Source organism: Camellia sinensis, chromosome 6 (genome assembly GCF_055761805.1).
Source record: "Camellia sinensis isolate YWXY chromosome 6, ASM5576180v1, whole genome shotgun sequence".
Classification (NCBI taxonomy): Eukaryota; Viridiplantae; Streptophyta; class Magnoliopsida; order Ericales; family Theaceae; genus Camellia; species Camellia sinensis.
The window spans coordinates 153,866,047-153,877,522 of NC_138966.1; the positions used below are offsets into that span (position 1 = coordinate 153,866,047).

General features: G+C 35.3%; 1 protein-coding gene across 1 annotated transcript; it reads right to left on the reverse strand.

Annotated features, from left to right (window-relative positions):
* Positions 1-5,740: 5,740 nt before the first annotated feature.
* LOC145793712 (uncharacterized) lies at positions 5,741-6,301 on the reverse strand. The gene has a single exon (XM_082876580.1). It carries the CDS (start codon positions 6,299-6,301, stop codon positions 5,741-5,743), a length of 561 nt encoding a protein of 186 aa, XP_082732706.1.
* Positions 6,302-11,476: the final 5,175 nt, after the last annotated feature.

An 11,476-nucleotide genomic window follows, 5' to 3' on the forward strand; every position in this document is an offset into this window, starting at 1 on the left:
GTAGAGGAGTGTCCCACACACAAGAAAAAAATGCAAAAGTACTTTGCCTGCTAGTTTGAAATAGTTAAATATTGTTTGAGAGGAAATATAACACAAGGCAAAGCATTGACAGAGTGGTTAAGGTGTTGGGTATTGAGTTGTAGGTTAGGGGGTTCAAACCCCCTTCCAAGCATTCCTTAAATTCATTTTTTTGGGTCAAGACAATTCAGCTCCACGTTATCAACAAGAACTAATCTAGTCATGCCACGTCAGTAAGACCACCACGTCAGCGTCCTAGTCAGCATTGACGAAATATTCTGCATATGGACGGAATATTCCCTGACTTAACAAAATATTCCCTCACATAATAAAATATTCCTTAAGTTTTAAAAATTATAATTTGGCCTAGAAGGTTCAAATAATTGTGCTATAACCCAGATTTCGGGAGAATTTTTCAGTGAGGCCCCCAGAATTGCAGCGAAGGTTGATCCTAGCTAAATGAACCATTCTGGATGCAACCGTGAGGTCAGAATATGCCTTTGGAAATGTAATTTTGTGGCTGTTTAGGGTTGGAAACAGGGCTAAAATTCTAAGTTTTCTTATTAAGGATTTTGTGAGAAACACCTTCTTGTTTTCATCATCAAGTAATAAAAAAAAAGCGCCCAAATCTTAGGGCTGGTCAAAATGGGTTGTCTACAACAGTGTCGTCAAACACCTCAGGTGTCGACACCTTCGAAGAGAGGTGTCGACCCTAAAAAAGAGTGAACCAAAAACCAACTGGTGTCGATACCAGAGAGGAAGGGTGCCGACCCTTAGCAATGAAAAGCACAGGGCTAGTTCACAGGGCGTCGACCCTATGAAGCAGGGGGTAGACCCTTAGGGGTCTTGATGAGTAAAAACTATTGTAATTCACAGAAAATTTCTCAAAGAAGCATAATAACACATAGGAATATTTAACATGCCAAGCTCAGTTCATATAAAGTAAAATTGTTCCTCATTGAGAGGCTTGGTAAAGATATTGGCCAATTGTTAGCTTGTAGGTACAAATTCGAGTTAAATGTCACCTTTAAGTACATGATCTCGTAGAAAGTGATGCCTTATTTCAATGTGTTTAGTGCGTGAGTGATGTATGGGATTTTTTGAAAGATTAATGACACTAATGTTATCGCATTTGATAGGTATGTGATCAAAGTAAAATCCAAAATCAAGAAGTTATTGTTTCATCCAAAGCATTTGAGCACAACAACTAGCAGCAACAATATATTCTGCTTTAGTTGTAGATAAAGCCATAGAATTTTGGTTTTACAAAACCAAGATGTGAGTGAATTTCCAAGAAAATGACAAGTGCCACTAGTGCTTTTTCGGTCAAGTCTACATCTCGCAAAGTCGGCATCCGAATAACCATAAAGATCAAAAACATTTGTTTTAGGATACCAAAGCCCCAAAAGTGGAGTGCCAACGAGATATCTGAAAATGCATTTTACTGCAGTGACGTGTGGTTCTTTTGGAGATGATTGAAAACGCGCACACATACAAACACTAAACATGACATCGGGTCTACTAGCTATTAGATAGAGTAAGCAACCAATCATACCTCAATGTTTCTTTTCGCTTACCGGTTTACCTTGCTCATCTTTGTCGATTTTAATCGATATGCTTCTGGGAGTTGCTGCAGGTTTGGACAAATCCATTTCAAACCTTTTGAGGAGATCTTTGATATATTTGGTTTGAGATAGATAAAGGCCATCTTGGGTTTGTTTTATTTGCAATCCAATAAAGTATGTCAACTCTCCCATCATACTCATTTCAAATTCGCCTTGCATACCTTAGCAAATTCCTCGTACAAAGATTCATTAGTTGTTCCGAATATAATATCATCAACATAAATTTGAACAATATACATATCATCATTTTTGGTTGTTATGAAAATAGTGGCATCAATTTTTTCATGAGAAAAACCTTTTTCAATAAGAAAATTGCTCAAGCATTCATACCAAGCTCTAGGGGCTTGTTTCAAACCATACAAAGCTTTTGAAAGTTTATAAACGTGGTCCAGGTGTTTGTGGTTTTCAAAACCGGGAGATTGTTCAATATACACTTCTTCCGAAATATATCCATTTAAAAAAGCACTTTTCACATCCATGTGGTAAAGTTTAAAATTTTTAAAACAAACAAATGCAAGCAACATACGAATGGCTTCAGGGCATGCAACGGGTGCAAATGTTTCATCAAAATCAATGCCCTCTTCTTGGTTATAACCTTGGGCTACAAGTCTGGCTTTGTTTCGAATAACAACACTGGATTCATCCATTTTGTTTCGAAAAACCCATTTTGTTCTAATAACAGAATGATCCTTAGGACGAGGAATCAAAAACCAAACTTCATTTCTTTCAAACTGATTTAACTCTTCTTGCATAGAAAAAATCCAGTTTTCATCGTGTTCGGCCTCAGAAAAAGTTTTTGGCACAATTTGATAAACAAAAGCTAAATTGCCACAAACGTTTTGAATAGAAGAACGAGTTCTTACACCTTGTGTGGCATCTCCTATAATGAGATCTTTGGGATGTCCATGAGCATACTTTCATTCTTTGGGTAGATCATGTTCCTTCTTTGGATGGGCATATTCTTTTTGAAGATCTTCCATAGAGACTTCAATATTGGGTTCCAAAGAATGAAGTTCATCATTTTCCGATAAGTAAATGCCTTTAATTCTTGGATTGGAATCTGCAACATCATCAATAGCAATATTCTTGGAAGCAAATGAGTTAGATTCATCAAAAGCAACATGTATGGATTCTTCAACGAATAAAGTTTTTTTTATTAAAAGCACAATATGCTTTACTAGAATTTGCATAGCCAAGAAATACAGCTTTATCATATTTGCATCAAACTTCCCAAGATTTTCTTTATTATTATTAAGTACAAAACATTTCCAACCAAATACGCGAAAATGACCAATGTTGGGTTTTCTACCTTTTCACAATTTATATGGTGTTTTCTTAAGTATGAGTCTAATCATGCCACGATTAATAACATAACAAGTAGTATTGACGGCTTCCGCCCAAAAATATCTCAGCAAATCATTTTGAATAGAAGAACGAGTTCTTACACCTTGTGTGGCATCTCTTATAATGAGATCTTTGGGATGTCCATGAGCATACTTCCATTCTTTGGGTAGATCATGTTCCTTTGTTGGATGGGCATACTACTTCAATATTGGGTTCCAAAGAATGAAGTTCATCATTTTTCGATAAGTAAATGCCTTTAATTCTTGGATTGGAATCTGCAACATCATCAATAGCAATATTCTTGGAAGCAAATGAGTTAGATTCATCAAAAGCAACATGTATGGATTATTCAACGAATAAAGTTTTTTTTTATTAAAAGCACAATATGCTTTACTAGAATTTGCATAGCCAAGAAATACAACTTTATCATATTTGCATCAAACTTCCCAAGATTTTCTTTATTATTATAAAGTACAAAACATTTACAACCAAATACGTGAAAATGACCAATGTTGAGTTTTTTACCTTTTCACAATTTATATGGTGTTTTCTTAAGTATGAATCTAATCATGCCACGATTAATAACATAACAAGCAGTATTGACAGTTTCCGCCCAAAAATATCTCGGCAAATCATTTTCACAAAGCATAGTATGAGCCATTTCCTCAAGGACTCTATTTTTTCTTTCTACCATACCATTTTGTTAAGGAATTCGAGGAGCAAAAAAATTATGATCAATGCCATGCTCATTACAAAATAGAATGAACTCATCATTATCAAATTATCTACCATGATCACTTCTAATGCTACAAATAGCATGACTAATCACATTTTGAATACGTTTACAAAGAGCTAAAAACGCAGAATAAGTATCACTTTTGTGTGCCAAGGAGATCACCCAAGTAAATCTAGTATAATCATCCACACAAACAAGACAATAAGATTTTCCTCCAAGACTTAAGGTTCTAGATGGTCCAAATAAGTCAATATGCAATAATTGAAGTTTTCTAGATGTGGAAATGATATTTTTGGATTTGAACAAAACTCGTGTTTGTTTTCCTTGTTGACAAGCATTGCAAAGTCTATCTTTTTCAAAATCAATTTTGGTAAATCAACAACCAAGTCAAGTTTTGAAAGCTTTGAAAGCAAATCCATACGAGCATGTCCTAGCCTCATGTGCCACACCCATCCAGATTCATTTAAAGTAGATAAGCACTTATCATGATTAGAAAATAAACTATGCAAATCAAATATATGCATGTTCTCATTCCTATGTCTAACAAAAAGCACTTTGCTATCAGCATAATTTTTAATAGTGCAGTAGGATTTTTCAAAAGTAACATGATTGCCTTTATCACACATTTGACTAATACTAAGCAAGTTGTGCTTTAATCCTTCAACAAGCAACACGTTTTCGATAATGGGTGAGGAAGTTTTACCAATACCACCTGCGCCTATGATCTTTCCCTTACTATTGTCTCCGAAGGTTACGTGACCTCCATCTTTGGATTTAAGGGTTGAGAACATTGCTCTATCGCCGGTCATATGCCTTGAGCAAGCACTGTCGAGGTACCACCGGTTGTTGCTAGATTTTGACCTAAAGCACACCTGAAAAATCAGATTTTTGTTAGCCTTTTGGTACCCATTTTTTCTTGGGTCCATGAGAGTTAGAAGTTGAAGTGTTTTTGGGAATCCGTTTCTTTTTCATTCTATCAAATGAGTTTCTCTTAGCAGGACATGAAATAGAGATATGGCATTTTCTTTCACAATAATGGCATGTGAGATGAGAATGATTAGATGATGTATAAACAAAGGATTTTTTGGAAGTTTTTGCTTTTGAGAAAGGTTTATAGCCAATCCTCATTCTTCCAAAGGTTTGATTTTGACTTTCGAGAATTTTATCTAAGGTATCTCTACCTTGAGTAAATTTTGAAAAATCATTTTTTAAATCTTCTATATTTTCATTTAAGATAATTTTCTCCTTTTTCAAAATTTCATTTTCCTTCTGTAAATTGTCTACTTTCTTTTCAGAAATGGAAAATTCTTTTTCCTTTGAAAATTCTTTCTCTTTTTCCATTATCAAGACTTCATTTTCTAAAGTATTGATCTTAGAAGTCAAGGATTCCTTTTCTTGAGATAAGCTTGAGATCATTTTCTTTTGACAACTACTTTTCATACTTAATTTTTTAAATTCAGTATGCAATTCATCAAAAGCAGTTTGTAACTCATCAAAGGTAAATGAGTCATTATTTACCTTATCTTCAAGTGCCATCAAGCATAGATTTACGACTTCATTTTTGCAAATGTCCTTCTCCGAGTCGCTTTTATCACTGTTTTCTCCCCATGCTGCGATCATGGCTTTCTTCTTGAATTGTTTTTTGAGTTTTGGACATTCCGATTTGTAGTGTCCTGGCTTGTTACATTCATAGAAAGTCACTTCAGATTTTTTATGACTTTCTCCTTTTTGAAGATCCTTGTTGAAGTCTTTTCTGAAGAATTTCCTTACACCTTGTTTCTTCTTCATAAACCTTTTGAATCTTTTGGTAATGAAAGCCATTTCTTCATATTCCTCTGAAGCATCTTCTTCTTCCTCTTGAGATTTTGCGGTAGACTTGAAAGCTATTCCTTTTTTCTTATTCTTGTCTTCTTCTTTTTTTCCTTCTTACATGATGATCTGATAGGTTAGGAGAGATCCCATTAGCTCATCAAGACTCCATGTTGACAAGTCTCTTGCTTCTATCACTGCAATAACTTTATTCTCCCAACTTTTTGGCAATGATTGGAAGACTTTTTCTGACAATTTCTGCATTAGTGTTAGTCTTCCCAAGAGATTTAAGACTGTTTATAATATCGGTAAAGCGAGTGAACATTTGGGATATGTTCTCATCTGGTTTCATCTTGAAGAGCTCGTAGTTATGAACAAGTAAGCTCACTCTAGATTCTTTAACTTGAGTGGTTCCCTCATGAGTTACAACAAGTTTATCCCAAATTTGTTTCGCTGTGGTACAAGTGCATATTCTGTTAAACTCAGTAGCATCAAGTGCACAATACAACATATTAACAGCTTTGGCATTTAATTGAATATCTTTATAGTCAGCACTAGTCCACTCACTCTCAAGTTTGGGTACTAGCAGACCATCTATGGTTTTGGTGGGTACCCTAGGACCATCACATAAGATTTTCCAAACTTCATAGTCGGTAGATTGAATATGTATAATCACGTGGGTTTTCCAACAGTTGAAATTTGTGCTATTGAAGAAGGGTGGTCTGTTTGAGGTTTGACCTTCAGGGAGAGAGGAGCTAGGGGTTGCCATAGATCACTCTAAGACGGTTAAGTCACAATACTAGAGACGAGGCTCAGATACCAATTGTTAAACAGGAAAACAACCCAAGAGGGGGGGTGAATTGGGTTATTAAAAATTTTGGCTAAAACATAAAGTTCAAAAGACTTAAGTGATTAAATGCAACAGATAATCAATAGATTCACAGTAAATAAAAGGAGAGGAAAGAAGAGCTTAACACATGGATTTATAGTGGTTCGGCTCACCGGCCTACGTCCACTCCTCAAGAGTCCTCCTTGAGAATTTCTTCACTTTGAATCAATACACCACTAAGCTTCGCCCAACTTGTGGATTTTTACAAAGGACTTACTTCAATCTGTTGAGGATCTCTCAATTAAATGCCTCACTTTACAAGTGTTTCACTCATAAGCTAAGGAACTAGAAAAAGAGGTTCAACTGTCCTCTTTGACAAAAATTATCTCTCAAAAGATGGATATAAAAGTGTAAGCTCACAGGTAAATTTTGGACTTACTCAGATCTGAAAATGGAAGTACAAAAGTGGAATCTCAGCGATTGATAATGATGCTTTGAATACTTAGTATATTGCAGCGAAGTTCTTGCTTTTTTTTTTTCAGATCTAGAAAAGATCCATCTTTATAGCCTTCACTTGATCTCTCTCTTAGAGTAGAAGCACACACACGTGGGTCTTCTAGCTGTTGGAGGTGGGCATAGGAGAAGGCTTATAGCTGTTGGATGTGACGCATGGGTGGTATAGGCTATTATCTATCTATTGGAGATAGGGCTTCCTCAAAAGATGTGATGCCTATACTTGAGATTCAAAACTTGGTAGATGGAGATAATGTTGTCTCCAAGCCTTTTGCTTTTTCTAATTTTGGGGGTGGTGTGAGTGGAGAATGTTTCCTCCACTAAGTCAGAGGTTGTTGTCCCAAAGTTCCTTTTGATTAGAATAATATTTGTCTAATGATGATGTCACAAAAACCCTCTTAGAGTTAGACGATGGCGGCTAGGGTTTTTTGCAATCCAGAAATAAAGGTGTCGACCCTTGTAGATTGGGTGTCAACCCTTTGCTCTGTCTTTTCTTTTCTGAGTTGATTTTCAGGTGTTCGTGGTGTCTACCCTTGCGGTTGAATTGCATACTGAATTTTAGTGTCGACCCTTGCTGTTCTTGGTGTTGACCCTTGCATCTGGAACACTTGGACATTTTTCAGCTTCACTCTGGTGTCGACCCTTGGTTCTGGAACACTTAATATCTTGAGGTTCACTCTGGTATCGACCCTTGGACCTGTGTTAAGCAAGGATAAAGTTTTGTAACCAACTGCTAATGCTCATGTTTTGAAGACCCAAAAATTATTAAAAAAAAAAAATAATACTTTAGAGTCATATACTATCTAGAATCATGAAGCACAATTTTTATATTATTATTTTGAAAACTTTGAATAACAAAATGAATTCAAAAATATTTGTCAGTAATCAAAATCAATAGAAATTTAAGTTTGAGTAACCTTGGGGCTAAGACTCTTTAACATTGTAGCGGAGGGTCTCAACATTTTGCTGAGCAGGGCTAAGGAGTTAGACATCATCAAGGGGCAGAGGAGGGTTCAAATGGATTAAAAGTAACACATTTGTAATTTGCAAATGACACGATTTTGTTTTGTGAAGCTAAAAGAAGAGAGGTGAGAAATATTAAAAGCATTCTAAGATGTTTTGAGATTTCATTAGGTCTGAAAATTAATTACCATAAGAGCGTTATTTGTGGCATTGGGGTGGATGATGGGTTGGTGCATGAGTTTGCTGCTAGCCTTAATTGCTTTCATCAAAAGCTGCATATTCAATATTTGGGGCTTCCATTAGGGGCTAATCCAAGTAGGAGAAGTACTTGGAAACCCGTTCATGATAAGTTTAAACAGAAATTGGCTTCCTGGAAGAGAAGGCTTCTATCTTTTGCTGGGCGATTAACTCAAATCAAATCTGTAATGTCCAATTTATCGATCTATTATTTATCACTGTTTAGGATCCTTACTGGGGTGGCTAAGGAGATTGAGAGAATGCAATCAGCAGTCTTGTGGGGTAGATCAGAACTCAAACGAAAAATTCACATGGTTCGGTGGGAGGTGGTAACGAAGAATAAGAAATTAGGTGGATTAGGCTTTGAGGAAGTTGACAATCTTCAATCAATGTCTCCTGTTGAAATGGTAGTGGTGGTGGCTTGGTGCTGAGAATCAAACTCTTTGGAAGGAAGTGATCTGTCATAAGTATGATGCTAGGCATGGAAGATGGTTACCAAATATTGTAGGAAGAGGCTCCAAAATTTGGTCTGATATCATCACTGCTGTTGTGTCCAATCCAGAACTGCATAATTTTTATATCAATAACTCTCATATTGTTATGGGGGATGAGAGGAGAGTTCAATTTTGGTGGGATAAATGGGTTGTTAATGTGTGTTTGATGGATGAATTCCCTAGGCTATTTTCTTTATCTACTGATAAAAATGGTGTGGTAAAGGTGTTCTTTGAGCAACGGTCAGGTGATGGTAGATGGATTATGAATTTCAGAAGATCCTTGCTAGTCTGGGAAGAGGAAGAAGCTTAGAGATTATTCAATTTTTTTTCGTAATGCTCCAGCACTCTATAACAACAAATCAGATGAGTTAAAATGGAGTGCAGATCCATCTGAGGTATTTAGTGTTGCCTCAGCCTACAATTGGAGTGAATCATTGTTGGGGCCTATAGAGGCAGTGGCTGACTCAATCTGGAACATTTTTGCTCCTCCCAAAGTACAATTCTTTGGATGGTTAGCTTGTCTTGGCAAGGTTAAAACTTCTAGTTTTCTCTATAGGATTGGAATCTTAGATGGCAGTGCTAATTTTGCTTGTGTTTTCTGTGAAAATGAGGTTGAAAAAGTGGATCATATCTTACTTTTTGGCCTTTTGTCTAGTTGTTGTGGTCCAACATTATAAGATGGCGAGGTTTGCAGTGAGTAATACCAGGTTCGGTGACTAGCCTATTGCAATGGTGGCTTGGTTATAGAATGAAAAAGCTGGAAAAGAAATTTTGGATGGTTCTACCTCTGGCTATCCTTTGGTCTATTTGGAAGCATAGAAACGATTGCATTTTTAATGGCTTTTAACCAAATTTGGAGGATTTGTGTGAAATTGTGAAGGTGAGAGTAGTTATGTGGCTCAAAGCGTCGCCAATTCGAGTGGAGTATTCTATTAATAACTTGGTCTTTAATCTGCCACAAGTTAAGCATTGTATCAGAACAAGAGGGTGAGTGACTAGTGTTCAAGACTGGTGGCAGATTGCTCTGCAGTGGTGCTGATTGTTGATTTGTGTGCTCTAGATTCAATAATGCATTAGGAATGGAAGCTGTATTTTCAATATGTTAGTTTGTTTAATGGGCTGAATTTTACTGGACTCTGTCTAGTTGGCTAAGGGCGGGCTGAGCATGATTGCTGCTAAGATGGTCTCTAGTGTGCTCTGATGTGATGGTATCGGCTATGTTTTTCTTTTGGGTGCTTTACTTCTTGGCTGCTCAGTTATACTCAAGTTGCAAATCCTCATGGTTGATGTTGGTCTGCTATGCTTAGGTTGTGGTTTGTTATGTTGGTATGCAAAGTTCTGCTAGTGGTATGTTGTTGGTCTTTTTGGATCTGTTGTGTTATGTTGGCTGATTTATAGGTCTGTGTTGGATTTTGGTATGCTCTGCTGTTGGTGTGTTTGTTATGGTCCTCAGCTAGCAGCAGCATTGGTTTGGTGGCTGAGTTTGGCTGCAAAGGCTGAGTCTATGCTGTTGTTGTTGTGGTGGTTGATCTGTTTTTCTCGTTGGTTTCTCACCAACTTTGAAGGTGCTACCAAATGATTGGATTGGCTTTTTGGTGCCAACCTAGCTATGATGAACTAACTCATTGTGATGCTTTCACACTTTCCTTTTCTTTATTGATGTTTGGTGTTGTGTACTTTGTACTTGATTCTTGCATCAATAAAGTTTCTTTTTTGCCGATTAAAAAAAAAAGAAAAGTGAAAGGTCACCATTATAAGTTATATCATTGTATTTGAAAATTCTACATAAAATTTAAGTTGGTATATCATCACTCAATAAGAATATGTTCAGGTAGAATTTAATGATAGTAAATTATAGAATATAGTTATGATGATGGAATGAAGAAATGGTAGAAAAAATTGCAAGATGGTCATCTAGAAAATTTTAGAACATAATATTAGCATGCATGGGACAATTTATAATGAGATTACAAACCTCAAAGAGATAAATGTAATTTTTCAAATGTGATAGGGGAATCTGTATCAAACAGAAATCTCAGGGGATGTCAGTGTAATTTACGCATTTATTATATATAAGTATTCAAGAAACACTTTTATAGAATGATAAGATTAAGATTATTAAAATACATAATCAAAATTAAAATTTTATTTTAAATTGAAATTAATATTATTTTTTTATAACACATATCATAATATAACACACCATGAGTTATGCCCAAGTCATAATTTCAAAATTTTCTTTTTAAAAAAAAATATATATTTTGATACAAGTGGAATTCATGATTTTCAGTAAATTTGATTAACACAAATGCATAATTGATTTCAGCTTAACAATATACCTTTTTTTAAAAAAATAATTTTGAAATAAATTTTTTTTATAAGCCTTTTACATAGAATCATATACAATGATAAAAAATTTCATCAACCATTAACAAATTTATTTGTATTTAAATTTAAATTATTAAAATCTTCTATACATAAAATATGAAGACTTAAATCAAATTTTCATTTAAAAAATAAATTTCCGAGGCACAGGCCACCTACTAGTTTCAAATACTACAACTAAAAAAAACAAACCAAAAAAGAAAACCAAACAAACGTCATCCCACACCTCATACTCTCAACCGAAAAATTATGTGGTGTTATTGAGAGGCCAAGTGATTTTACTTCTTACAAATTATAATTTATCATGTTCCTTCTTATTCCTTAATTATTCAAGACAAAATTATAAGTCCTATCTCATTCACTAATCACAATGTATTTGAAGCATCACTTATGTTGTGTTTGGACTTGGGGGTCACTACAACAAAAGTTACGTATAACCACGTTTTTTACACAACGTTTTTTGAAAAACGCTGTGGAAGAGGTAAAGTGAAATTAAAAGGCACGCATTTTCCTTTTATAAACA